Here is a 12,608-nt window from a genome sequence, read left to right on the forward strand (position 1 = left end):
GGATTAATCTCCGAAATATACAAACAGCTAATGCAGCTACATAAAAAAGCACATGAAAAGATGCTCAACATCACTAATTACTAGAGAAATGCAAATCAAAACTACAGTGAGGTGCCACCTCACAGCAGTCAGAATGGCCCTCATCAAAAAGTCTACAAACAATAAATGCTGGACAGGGTGTGCAGAAAAGGGAATGCACCTACACTGTTGGTAGGAATATAAGGTAGTATAGCCACTAATGAGAACAATATGGAGGTTCCCTAAAAAAATAAAAATACAGCTATCATTTGATCTAGCAATCCCTCTCTGGGGCATATATCCAGAAAAAATCATAATTCAAAAACATACATGCACAGCCACGACTTGCAAAGACAAATGTACTCCGATGTTCACTGCAGCACTACTCACAACAGCCATGGACATGGAATCAACCTAAATGTCCAGTGACAGGGGAACGGACAAAGAAGATGTGGTACGTATATACAATGGAATATTACTCAACCATACAAAAGAACGAAATGATGCCATTTGCAGCAACATGGATGGACACAGAAATTATCACACTAAGTGAAATAAGTCAGACAGAGAAAAAGAAATATAGAAGATCACTAATATGTGGAAACTAATTTTAAAAAAGAACTTATTCATAAAATAGAAACAGATTCAAAGATTTTGAAACCAAACTTAAGGTTACTTAAGAAGGAAATGTGGGAGGGAGGGATAAATTAGTTAGGATTAACATATACACACTACTATATATAAAATAGATAAGTAACAATGACCTAATATATAGCAGAGGGAAATTTACTCAATACTGTGTAATAACCTATATGGGAAAATATCTGAAAAGGAATGGGTATATGTATACTACAAAAAATTAAATAAAGTATTGTTTATTTAAAATAAACAAATTAAATAGATAATCACCAATGACCTACTACTGTATAGCAAAAGGAACTCTACTTAATATTTCCTAAAGCCCATATGGGAAAAGAGTCTGAAAAAGAATGGATAGACATACAACTGAATCATTTGCTATACACCTGAACCTAATATGACACTGTAAATCAACTATACTCCAATAAAACTTTTTTAAAGCATACTGGAGATAATCAAGTTTAGCAAAGTTGCAAGATACAGAGTCAATATACAAAAATCAATTGCAAAACATGAAATATTAGTTCACACCCACTAGGATGGCTATAATTAAAAAGAAAGATAATACGTTTTGGCAAAGATGTGGGGAAACTGAAAACCTCATACATTGCTGGTGGGAATGTAAAAACCGTGCAGCCACTGTGGAAAACAGTCTGACAATTAACCTTTTGACTCAGCAATTATATTCCTCAGTACCTAAGGAAACTGAAAATACATGTCCACATAAAAACTTGAACAAAAATATTCATAGCAACATTATTCATAAAAGCCAAGAAATGGAAACCACATAAATGTTCATCGACTAATGGATAAATAAAACAGAGTATATCCAGACAATGGAACATTATTTGGCCATAAAAAAGAATGAAGTACTGATACATGTTACAACATGGATGAACATCAAAAACATGCTAAGTAAAAGAAGCCAGACACAAAAGAGTACATGGTATGTGGTTTATTTATATGAAATGCCCAGAACAGGTAAACTCCTATGCATAGAAAGTAAGTGCCTGCTAGGGTAGGAGGGAGCAAATTAGGAGTAACTGCTAATGGCTACAGAGTTTCTCTTTAGGATGATAAAACTGTTCTGGAAACAGGTAATGATGGTTACACAACACTGCGAATGTACAAAACCCCTGATTTTTATACTGTAAAGCGGTTAAAACAATGAATTTCACATTATTTACATTTTATCTCAATAAAAAAAAACTAGGGAGTGCCTGTCGTGGCGCAGTGGAAACGAATCTGACTATGAACCATGGGGTTGTAGGTTCGATCCCTGGCCTTGCTCAGTGGGTTAAGGATCTGGCGTTGCCCTGAGCCGTGGCGTAGGCTGCAGACGCGGCTCAGACCCGGCATTGCTGTAGCTGTGGGCGTAGGCCAGCAGCTATAGCTCTGATCAGACCCCTAGCCTGGGAAACTCCATATGCCATGCGTGTGGCCCTAAAAAGACCAAAGACAAAAAAATTTTTTTAATTAAAAAATTAAATTTAAAAAAAATTTTTTTAATAAAATAATCAGGGAGGTCTACTCAATGTTCTGTAATAACCTATCTGGGAAAAAAGAATGGATATGTGTATATGTATAACTGATTCACTCTGCTGTATACCTGAAGCAAATACAATGTTATAAATCAACTATACCCCAATAAAATTAAAAAATAATCAACTGCATTTCTATACTAACAATGCACAATTCCAAAAAGGGAATTATGAAAACAATTCTATCTACAATAGCATAAAAGAAAGAATTTAGGAATAAATTTATCAAAAGTAGAACAAAATTTATAAATTAAAAACTACAAAATATTGATGACAGAAATTAAACAGGACATAAACAGAGAAAAATATCATATTCATGACTGGAAGACTAAATATGGTCAGAGTAACAATTCAGCAAAATCCCTATCTAAATCCTAGTATTTTTTTCCTTAGGAAATTAACAGGATATTCCTAAAATTTATATGAAAACGCATATTTTAGATTTAGAAAAGCCAAAACAACCTTGAAAAAGAACTAACAAAATTAGACAACATATACTACCTAATTTCAAAATATTCAAGAAAGCTGTAATAATTAAAACAGCAGAGGAGTTCCTGTCATGGCTCAGTGGAAACAAATCTGACTAGTATCCATGAGGACACATGTTCAATCCCTGGCTTCACTCAGTGGGCTAAGGATCCAGTGTCACCATGAGCTGTGGTACAGGTCCCAGACATGGCTTGAATCTGGTGTTGCTGAGGTGTAGGCCAGCGACTGCAGCTCCAACTTGACCCCTAGCCTGGGAACCTCCATATGCCATGGGTACAGCCCTAAAAAAAAAAAAAACACCATAGACATGGAGGAACTCCTTTGTGTCACAGTGGGTTAAGGATCTGGCACTGTCACTGCAGTGGCTTGGGTCACTGCTGTGGCTGCATGAGTTTGATCTCTGGCCCCAAAACTTCCACATGCCAGCCAAAAAGAAAAAACAAGAACAAAAAACCCCAGCACAGACCTGGAAAACAATAGGCAATCCAGAAATAAGCCTACACATTTGTGGTCGGTGGAACTTTGACAAAAGCACCAAGTTAATTCAATAGGGAAAGAATAGCCTTCTCAACCAATGGTGCACAAACAACTGGATATCCACAGGCAAAAAGGAAATAAAAGGAGGAGGGGAGAAATCAGACCCTCATCTCACACCTTGTATAAAAATGAACTCAAAATAGATCACAGACTTAAATATAAGACCTAAAATGTTTACAACTTCTAGATAAAAACATAGGAGAAAATCTTTGTGGACTTGGGTTTGGCAAAAATTTCTTAGCTATGTCACCAAAGCATGTGACAAAAGAAAAAAATTGACAGCTGGACTTAAAACATAAACTTTTCAAAAAAACACCATTAAGAAAATGAAAAGACAAGCCACAGACTGGGAGAAAATATTTTCAAAACACATATCTGATCATGGATATGAATCTAGAATGTATATAAAGAGTATTAAAGAGTATGATTCAATAATAAGAACACGGGAAATCTTGGAGTTCCCGTCACGGCACAGAGGAAATGAATCCAACTAGGAACCATGAGGTGGTGGGTTTGATCCCTGCCCTTGCTCAGTGGGTTAAGGATCCGGCGTTGCCATGAGCTGTGATGTAGGTCGCAGACGTGGCTCGGAACCGGCATTGCTGTGGCTGTGGAGTAGGCCAGCAGCTATAGCTCTGATAAGATCTCTAGCCTGGGAAACTCCATATGCCGCGGGTGCAGCCCTAAAAAGACAAAAAAAAAAAAAAAAAGAACACGGGAAATCAAATTATAAAATGGGTAAAATATTTTAAGAGATATTTTACCAAGAAGATAGACAAATGTTCAATCAGTACACAAATAAATGTTCAACGTTGTTAATCATTTGGGAAATACAAGTTAAAACAATGAGATACTACTACAGATCCTCTAGAATAGCTCTAATTAAAAAGACTAATGGTCTAAATATTGGTGAGAATGTGAAGAGACTAGAAAGCTCACACCATGTTGCTGGGAATAACAGTACAGTCACCACTTAGGAAAAAAGTTTTAGTTTTTTCACAAGAAAAACATATATTAAAGGAAAGACCTAGCAATTCCACTCCTAGGCATCTGCCCAAGAGAAACTTTGAAACATATCAGCAAAAAGACTTTAAAAGGATGTTCATAACAGTATTATTTTTCATAGTCACAAAACTAGATCATTCAAATTCCCATCAAAGATCATAAAAGATGGCAGAGTCATAGAACAGACTACAACTCAACAATAAAAGGGAACAAACAACTGATACATGCAACAACATGGGTGACCCTCAAAAATATTACACCAAGTCTAAGGAAACAAAGATAAAATGGCCTATGATTTGATTTACAGAAAAAAAATGTTTTGGCCACCCCCCAGACATGTGGAAGTTCCTGGGCCCGGGGTCAACTTGAGCTGCAGTTGTGACCTTGGCCACAGCTGCTGCAATGCCAGATTCTTAACCCACTTTGCCACAAAGGAATGTCCGATTCATATGAAAGGCAAAACTAGACAGAACACAGGTCAATGACTGCCTGGGTGTGGGACTGCAAATGGACATAAAAGAAATTTGGGGGTGATAAAACTAGATTGTGGGGATGGTTTCGCAACTGTATGTATTTACTACAAGTCATCACACTGTACAATTTGATTGTACAATTACAAAGGGTGAATTCACTGGGAAATGTAAATAGCTGATCAAGTTGTTTAAAGTACTCACCATTGTAGCCTTCAAGAACAGAATCAATAATAGGTCTAGCAGTTAAATTATAAACATCTAGTTGTTTACTCTCTGGTCCAAAAACAGTATCAAAAGTAAATGTCTTTGGAGGTTCGTTGGAAGAATCAGTCTTATGTACAGTGATAGTCCCCCTCATCTCATCCACACTGACGGCCTGTTTGTAGCACATTGATTTCTCTCTCTCATTGAGGGGGCGGCACCTCACAACCACTTTCACATTATCGCAGCTTTCCGGCTTCTCCGATTTATTGATCTGGGGGAGAAAATATTTACAAATGATAAAAATGGTATTTACTTTTACCTTCAGAAGATTAAATTTAAAATTTGAAAAAGGATGCTTTGCTATCTCAGTGCCTTGCACACATTAAAGCACTCCATAAATAACTGTTAAATGCAATTAAAGAATTACAGATATACAGGAAAAAAGCTTACTAAAAGATATAAAAATAGTTTCTTTTACAATATAAATGAGGGGAGAGGAAATGTAATTTATAGTTCATGCAATTTAGGCAGAAAATGAGCGAGTATATCAGAGACTTCTTTCTGCACAGAAGTCCCTGACTTCCTGAGTCTCCAGCCTGTAGGAAAACACATGTGAACATGGTTAATAACTTTAATCAAGAACATGGTAGTAGGTCCTCTGTTCTCCTGAGATTCTGTTTTATTTTCTATGATATATTAGCAACAAATTTTAATTAGATAATGCATCCATATATAGTCTACCTTCTCTACAGAAGACAAGTGAAAAAAGACTGGCAGAGAAAAATGTTTTATCTTGATTCTAACCTTGTGAACATTTGTATATATAAAGTTTCAATTTTTGAAATTTTATGATTAAGTATCTATATTAAAATACTAAGGAAGTTCACCACTTCCATTAAACAAGTAGTAGTTAAATTCCTAATGTCTCAAATTCTCTCCTAAGCATTAGAGAAAAAAATACGAGCTACTGTTCTTGACAAGGAACAGATGATACCAATTCAACACACCTATCTCCATGTCTACTTTCACCACCTTCATCCAGGTCATCTTATCTCACTTGGAATTATCAGAGACTCCAAACTGTCCTCCTGCACCTAATTAGATCCCCCTACAGTTTGTTCTCCACATGGCAGTCGGCATCAACACAAGCCTAATTATGTCACTCCCCTACTTGAAACTCTTCAGTGGTTTTCCCACAGATCTTAGGGAAAAAACTGAAATCCTGAAGGTGGTCTGTAAGGTCTGGCTCTGGCCCTTGTCTACCTCTCCAGCCCTATCTCACGAGTTACCCTGCTTGGCTTTCTTAGCCTCAGCCACATCGGGTTTCTCAGGCCTTTTCTTGTCACCATGCTCCTTCTTATCACACGCCTATGTGCTGTTCCTTCGGCCTAGAACATTCTCCACCCGCCCCTTCACTTACCCTGCAAATCTCAGCTCAATAGCCCTTTCACCTGGGAAGACTTCCCTTACTACTGCGTCAAATCCTTGTATAGGCCCTGAAAGCATGCTTCTCTCTTCTTCCTCTACAGTGGTTACAATTCTCTCTCTCTCTCCCCTCCCCTTTTCTCTTTATTTGATTAATGTGTGTCTATCTAAACCATAGGTTCCAAAGAGGAAATCAAGGGGCTACACTCAACCCACAAATGTCTTTTGCTTGGCTCAATTGAATTAGCCGCTACAATTTAAAAATTGAGAAATTTCACAAAAGTCACAATTTCTAGATTCTCTTGAAAAAAACAGATGATCTGACATCTGTAGGTCAGTATTCCCACATGGCAGTACTTTACAATTCACCAGAATCTACTCCTATCTACAGTATGCCACGCAATCACGTCACTCATTACTGTTAAGTGCCTTGTCTCTCTAAATACGTATGGTTTTCACCTCTGCTCAACAAGGTACGTGTCTACAACTGCAAGCACCTGGTTGGTTTTGCTCAATATTGTATCGCTATTGCCTAGCATGTGGCTGGTGCCCAATATCTGCTGAATGAATTCATAAATAGAAAGCAAGGACAAGGAACAAATATTAAGCATTTAACGCTAAAGGTCAAGCACTGTCCTTCAAGTCTCCTGCGCAGTAGCTTATTTCCTCCAGATGACAACCCCATGAGGAAAAGTTTAATTATGTGGGAACGAAGGGCCCACAAGGATTAAATAATTGCCCAAGGCCTCGTAACCAGTAAATAACTGGCCACAGCTCAAGTGTTCTCCATGACCCTATACTAGACTTACACGACGCCCCCTTATCAAATGCAAGATAACAATCTGTGAAATCCTACCAGACGAACATACCACCCCCCACCCCCCTCACACACAAAGACACCTACGGGTTACATTCTGCACTGTAAGCCAGAGCGCCACGAGAGGAATGACAGGTCGATTCAGGAGCCTGGAGTAGGGGAGGAAGCCCGTGCTTTGACGCCTTCCAGAGCTTGGCTCCGGAGCGCAGATACCCCGCGAGGTGAGAGGCATCCAAAGCCGACCCTCGGCTGCAGCTCCTAGACGCCCTACCCAACGGGCTGGGCTGGGAGCTAGAGCGCATCCTCTGGCACAGCGCCTTCATGTTAAACAGCGCAGGCCTTGCGGGATGCAGCAGCGACGAAGGCGGAAAGGCCGGCCCCGGGCCCCTCCCAAGGTCGGGCAGACCCCCCACAGGCCCAGGCCCATCCGCCGGGCTCCCCAAATGCTCGGCCGGCCGGGCCTGCCAGGTCCCGCCCCGCCCCACCCCGGCCGCCCTTCGGCTCCGCGCCTCCATGGCAACGGCCGCGCCACCCCGCCAGGCCGCTGGGATGAGGAGGAACCCCAGCGGCTGTGAGACTCTCCTCACCGGCATCGTGGCTTCCTCCCGTGCCCGGCGGACGTCCCCGCCCGGGGTGCAGGCCAATGACGCCGGGTTCGCGGGAGAGGCGAGTCAGAGAATACCGAAACACCGCCTGGGCGCTCCCGAGACTGCGGCTCCCGGGGCGAGAGCGCGCGCTACGCAGGCGCATTCCGACCTCGCCCCGCCCCATCCCCTGGCCTCAGGTTTCCTCTTGCATTACGCCTGCGCGGAGACTTTCGGGGACCGTCTCCTAGGACGCCAGGCTGAAGCCGCGCCTGCGCAATGCTGCCATTCCGCTGTGCTGGAACCGTGGCCCACTTTGGGGTGGGGATGGATACCAGGCTATCACCAAAGGGGAGGAGAAGGCACTCCTAGATCCGCATCTTCTATCTTCTAGCGTTTGCAGTACTCCAAATATTAACAACAAGAATAGCAATTGTATAGTGTGTCCTATCCGAAGAGTCAAAAACTAGACAGACATTACTGCGCTTGATGGCTGACCCTGTTTATGATCTGTCTCACCCTTAGGCGAGGACCTGAGCGGCTCTGTCGGTATTCTCACAATTACCTCCAGAGCCTAGAATAAGCAAAACGTGGGTTTTCAATACATATTTGTGAAATTAAAAAAGAATAATCTATCCTCTTTCCTGTCCGAACCTTTCCTCTGAATACAATTCCACTTGGATGTGTAATAGGCACTTCAAATTTGTAGTGTCCAAAATTGAAACGTTGATTCCTGCCTCCTATTCCCTACTAGTACCCACCCCACCCCCGTCAAACGTTATTATAAATAAAGTCGTTTATTTTAAAGGTTCATCACAATAAATGTAAACTCAATTCTGACAAGTGATCTGGTCAAAACAGTCTTTTTTCTCTCATACACAATATCCAATCTTTCTATAGAGCTATCTGTCTATCTTCAAAGTAGAACCAGAATCTGATTACTTCTACCACACCAACGCTCACTTGCGTTACTACTAAACAACTCAGAACTGGTTTTCTTGTCCGTGCTAGTCTTTTTCTTTTTTTTTTCTTTTTTTTTTTTTTTTTTGCCTTTTAGGGCCGCACCCACGGCATATGGAGGTTCCCAGGCTAGGGGGTCCAATCCGAGCTGTAGCTGCCGGCCCGCGCCATAGCCACAGCAACGTGGGATCTGAGTCACGTCTGAGACCTACCCCACAGCTCAGGGCAACGCCAGATCCTTAGCCCACTGAGAGAGGCCAGGGATCAAACCGAAACCCCATCCTAGTCAGATTCTTTTCTGCTGTGCCACGATGGGAACTCCCATGCTAGTCTACTTTCAACATGAATCAGACACTGCATTTTCTCAGTTCAGAACCTATCCATGATTTCACCTCAGAGAGATAAAAGTCAAAGGCCCTCTTCCTGCTTCCTGCAATCATCCTTACTCAGTATTGCAAGCTATCCTCCTTGCACCAGCTCCACCTGGCCTCCTTGATTCATCTGACATTGAAGACATTGTTTCATGTTAGAATAAAAGGGCTTTTGTGCTTGCAATAGGAGCTAATAAAAACACTCAGGTGCCAGTGTACTGTTCTAAGTGATTTACTTCTTTTATTACTTTAATTCACACAACAACCTTTTGAAATAGGTACTACTAGACATCTTAATAGAAAATAGTAACTGTTTCACCGATTTTAAAACAGCCCCATAGAGCCATTAAGGAACTTGTCCAAAGTCATACATACCAGTAGCGACAAGACCCAGATTCAATTTTAGGCCCTCGAGAGCCCTCCCCCTGGATACCCACCTGACTCCTTCACCTCCTTTAGAATGTCTTTGTTCACACATCACCTTCTCAGTGAGCCCTACCAATGATCTATTTAAAATTCCAACCTTTAGCCCCAGCCTTCTTATCACCTCACCCTACTTTATATTTCTCCATAGTAGTTATAACTATCTGATATACCATATATAATATATATATAACATTTACATACACACAGCTTTATTAAGATATAATCATGTCATACAATTCACCAATTTTAATTGTACAATTCAATGATTTTTACTATTTGTAGAGTTGTGCAACCATAACCACAATCAATTTTAAATAATTTCATCATCCCAAAAAGAAACACTATACTAATAGTCATCACGCCTTCTTCCCACCTGTACCCCAGCCCTAGACAACCACCAATCTACTTTCTATTTCTACAGATTTGCTTATTCTGGACATTTCATGTAAGTGGAATTATATATGACCTTTTGTAAAATGACTTCTATCACTTAGAATAATGTTAAGGTTCATTCCTATTATAGCACGTATCAGTAATCTTTTTTTTTTTTTTGTCTTTTCATCTTTTCTTGGGCCGCACCCCCCCCCCTCCCCGGCATATGGAGGTTCCCAGGCTAGGGGTCCAATCGGAGCTGGAGCCACAGCAATGCGGGATCTGAGCCACGTGTGCGACCTACAGCACAGCTCACGGCAACGCTGGATCCTTAACCTACTGAGAGAAGCCAGGGATTGAACCCACAGCCTCTTGGTTCCCAGTCGGATTTGTTAACCACTGAGCCATGACGGGAACTCCAGCAATCCTTTTCATTTTATGGCTGAATAATATTCCATTGTATGGATATGCCATATTTTTGTCCATTTGTCAATTGATGGACGTTTGGCTAATTTTTGGCTACTGTAGATCATGCTGCTACAAGTTTTTGTGTGAACATGTTTTGTTTTCCTTGGGTATATACAAGAGGAATTTCCACATCATTTGGTAACTCTAATATTTAATATTGTGAGGCGCCGCGAAGTTGTCTTCCATAGTGGCTGCACCACCAGCAATGTATGAGGTTTACAATTTCTTCACCTCCTCACAACACCTGGTAGTGTTGTATTCAAGCTTTTCTTATTACAGCCATCCTACTTGTGTAAAATAGTATCTCCTTGTGGTTTTGACTTAACTTCCTTGATGACGAATGATGCTGGATGTCATTTCATGCGCTTATTGATCATTTGAATATCTTCTTCAGAGAAACCCTTTGCCCTTTTCATTCGTCTTTTCATGAAGTTGGAAGAATTATTTATATTTATTCAAAATACAAGTCTCTTTCAGATACGTTATATATATTTTTTTCTCTCATGTGTATTGTCTTTTTAATTTCTGGATGGTGTTCTTTGAAGCTCAAAGGTTTTCAATTTTCATCAAATTCGATGTATACATTTTTTTCCTTTGTTGTACTTTTGGGGCATACTTAAGAAACCACATCCCAACCCAAGACATGAAGATTTACTCTCTTAGGAGTTTTATTGTTTTAACTCTTACATTTAGATCTATGATCTATTTTGAGTTCTTTTTGTATATGATATGATTTAGTGATCCAGCTTCATTCTTCTGCAGTATGAATATTCATCTGTCCCATCACCATTTGCTGAAAAACCTGTTCTTTCCCCCACTATTGTGGCATCTTTGTCAAATATTAATTGGTCATAAACATGAGGGTTGATTTATAGACTCTCAATTCAATTCCATGGATCTATATATGTCTATTAAATACTAGACTGTCTTGATTACTCTAGGCTTGTAGTAAGTTTTGAAATCGGATAATGTAAAGACTCTATTCAACTTTTTAAGATTGTTTTGGCCATTGTGAATTCCTTGCAGGTTCATAGAAATTTTAGAAATACCCTGTCAATTTCTGCAAAAAGACATCTGCAAACTTAACAGGGATTATGATGAATTTATAGATCAATTCGGGAAGTATTTCCATTTTAACAATTTAAATCTTCTGGTTCTTGAACACAGGATGTCTCTCCATTTATTTAAGTCTTTAATTTCTTTCAGTGATAACTTATCAACATAGAGGTATGCCCCCAAGGGAGTTCCCGTTGTGGCTCAGTGGTTAACGAACCCAACTAGGAACCATGAAGTTGCAGGTTCGATCCCTGGCCTTGCTCAGTGGGTTAAGGATCCCGTGTTTCCTTGAGCTGTGGTGTAGGTTGCAGGCGCGGCTGGGACCCCGAGTTGCTGGGGCTCTGGCGTAGGCTGGCAGCTACAGCTCCGATTGGACCCCTAGCTTGGGAACTTCCATATGCTGCGGGAGCAGCCCAAGAAATGGCAAAAAGACAAAAAAAAAAAAAAAGTATGCCCCCAAGGGTAACCACTATCCTTCCTCTAACATTATAGATTCATTTGTATACTTTATATAAATGAAATCATACAGTATGAACTCTTTATCTGTCTCCCTACATTCAATATGATGTTTGTGAGAGTCTTCCTTATTGGGTACAGCAGCTCATTCTTTTTCAGGGCAGTGTAGTGTTCCGTTGTATGAATGTACCACAATTTGTTTAGCCCATTCAACTGTTGACAGATGTTTGGGTTGTATCCAGTTTGGGGCTATTACAAATAGCGCTGCTGGGAACATCATGTGGGTGTCTTTTGGTGCATCCAAGTGTATTTCTGTTGGGCATATACTTAGAAGTGGAATTGCTGGGATTTCCATATATTCTACTCATATTTATTGCCTTTTTCCTGACCAGAACGTACGTTCCTCGGCTATTTTATTCACCGTTATGGTCGTAGCACCTAACACGTTGCAGGGCTTCAATAAATAACCTTCCTCAGAACCAGCATTGGTACCAGCTGCCCCATCCTGGGCTCTCGCGACTCTGAACGCAGGCTTTGGGCGTTCAGTGAGTTCGCATAAGGAGGGAGGAAGAGCAGAGCGGATCCTTCACCCACCTGCGCGCTCTCTGTCCCACCCGCCTCCCAAGTCCCTGTTCCTCATCTGGCGAGCAAATGGCTAGGAGGGGCTGGCCCCACGCACCGGGACACCTCTGGGCCCAGGGCGGGGCAGGGTGGGGCCTCCGAGCCCGCCCTGCCCCGCCCGGGGGCCGCCCCAGCTGCAATTCCCA

General features: G+C 41.1%; 1 protein-coding gene across 6 annotated transcripts in view; it reads right to left on the reverse strand.

The window, feature by feature from the left end:
• KIF3A (kinesin family member 3A) overlaps positions 1-7,888 on the reverse strand; it is a 137,497-nt gene extending 129,609 nt beyond the window's left edge. For all 6 annotated transcript variants that reach the window (XR_014838764.1, XM_085014525.1, XM_085014524.1 and 3 more), the window contains exons 1-2: positions 7,736-7,888; positions 4,904-5,177 (exon numbers count right to left, since the gene is read on the reverse strand). Coding sequence is in view for 5 of the 6 variants with exons in the window: in XM_085014525.1 (XP_084870651.1) it covers positions 4,904-5,177; positions 7,736-7,741 (280 nt within the window). In the remaining variant the exon portion in view is untranslated. The remainder of the gene's footprint in view (positions 1-4,903; positions 5,178-7,735) is intronic.
• Positions 7,889-12,608: the final 4,720 nt, after the last annotated feature.

This window comes from Sus scrofa, chromosome 2 (assembly GCF_054392235.1).
Source record: "Sus scrofa isolate SSC_HxYL_T2T_F1_AM1 chromosome 2, Sscrofa_HxYL_maternal_Yorkshire_Landrace_v2.0, whole genome shotgun sequence".
Classification (NCBI taxonomy): Eukaryota; Metazoa; Chordata; class Mammalia; order Artiodactyla; family Suidae; genus Sus; species Sus scrofa.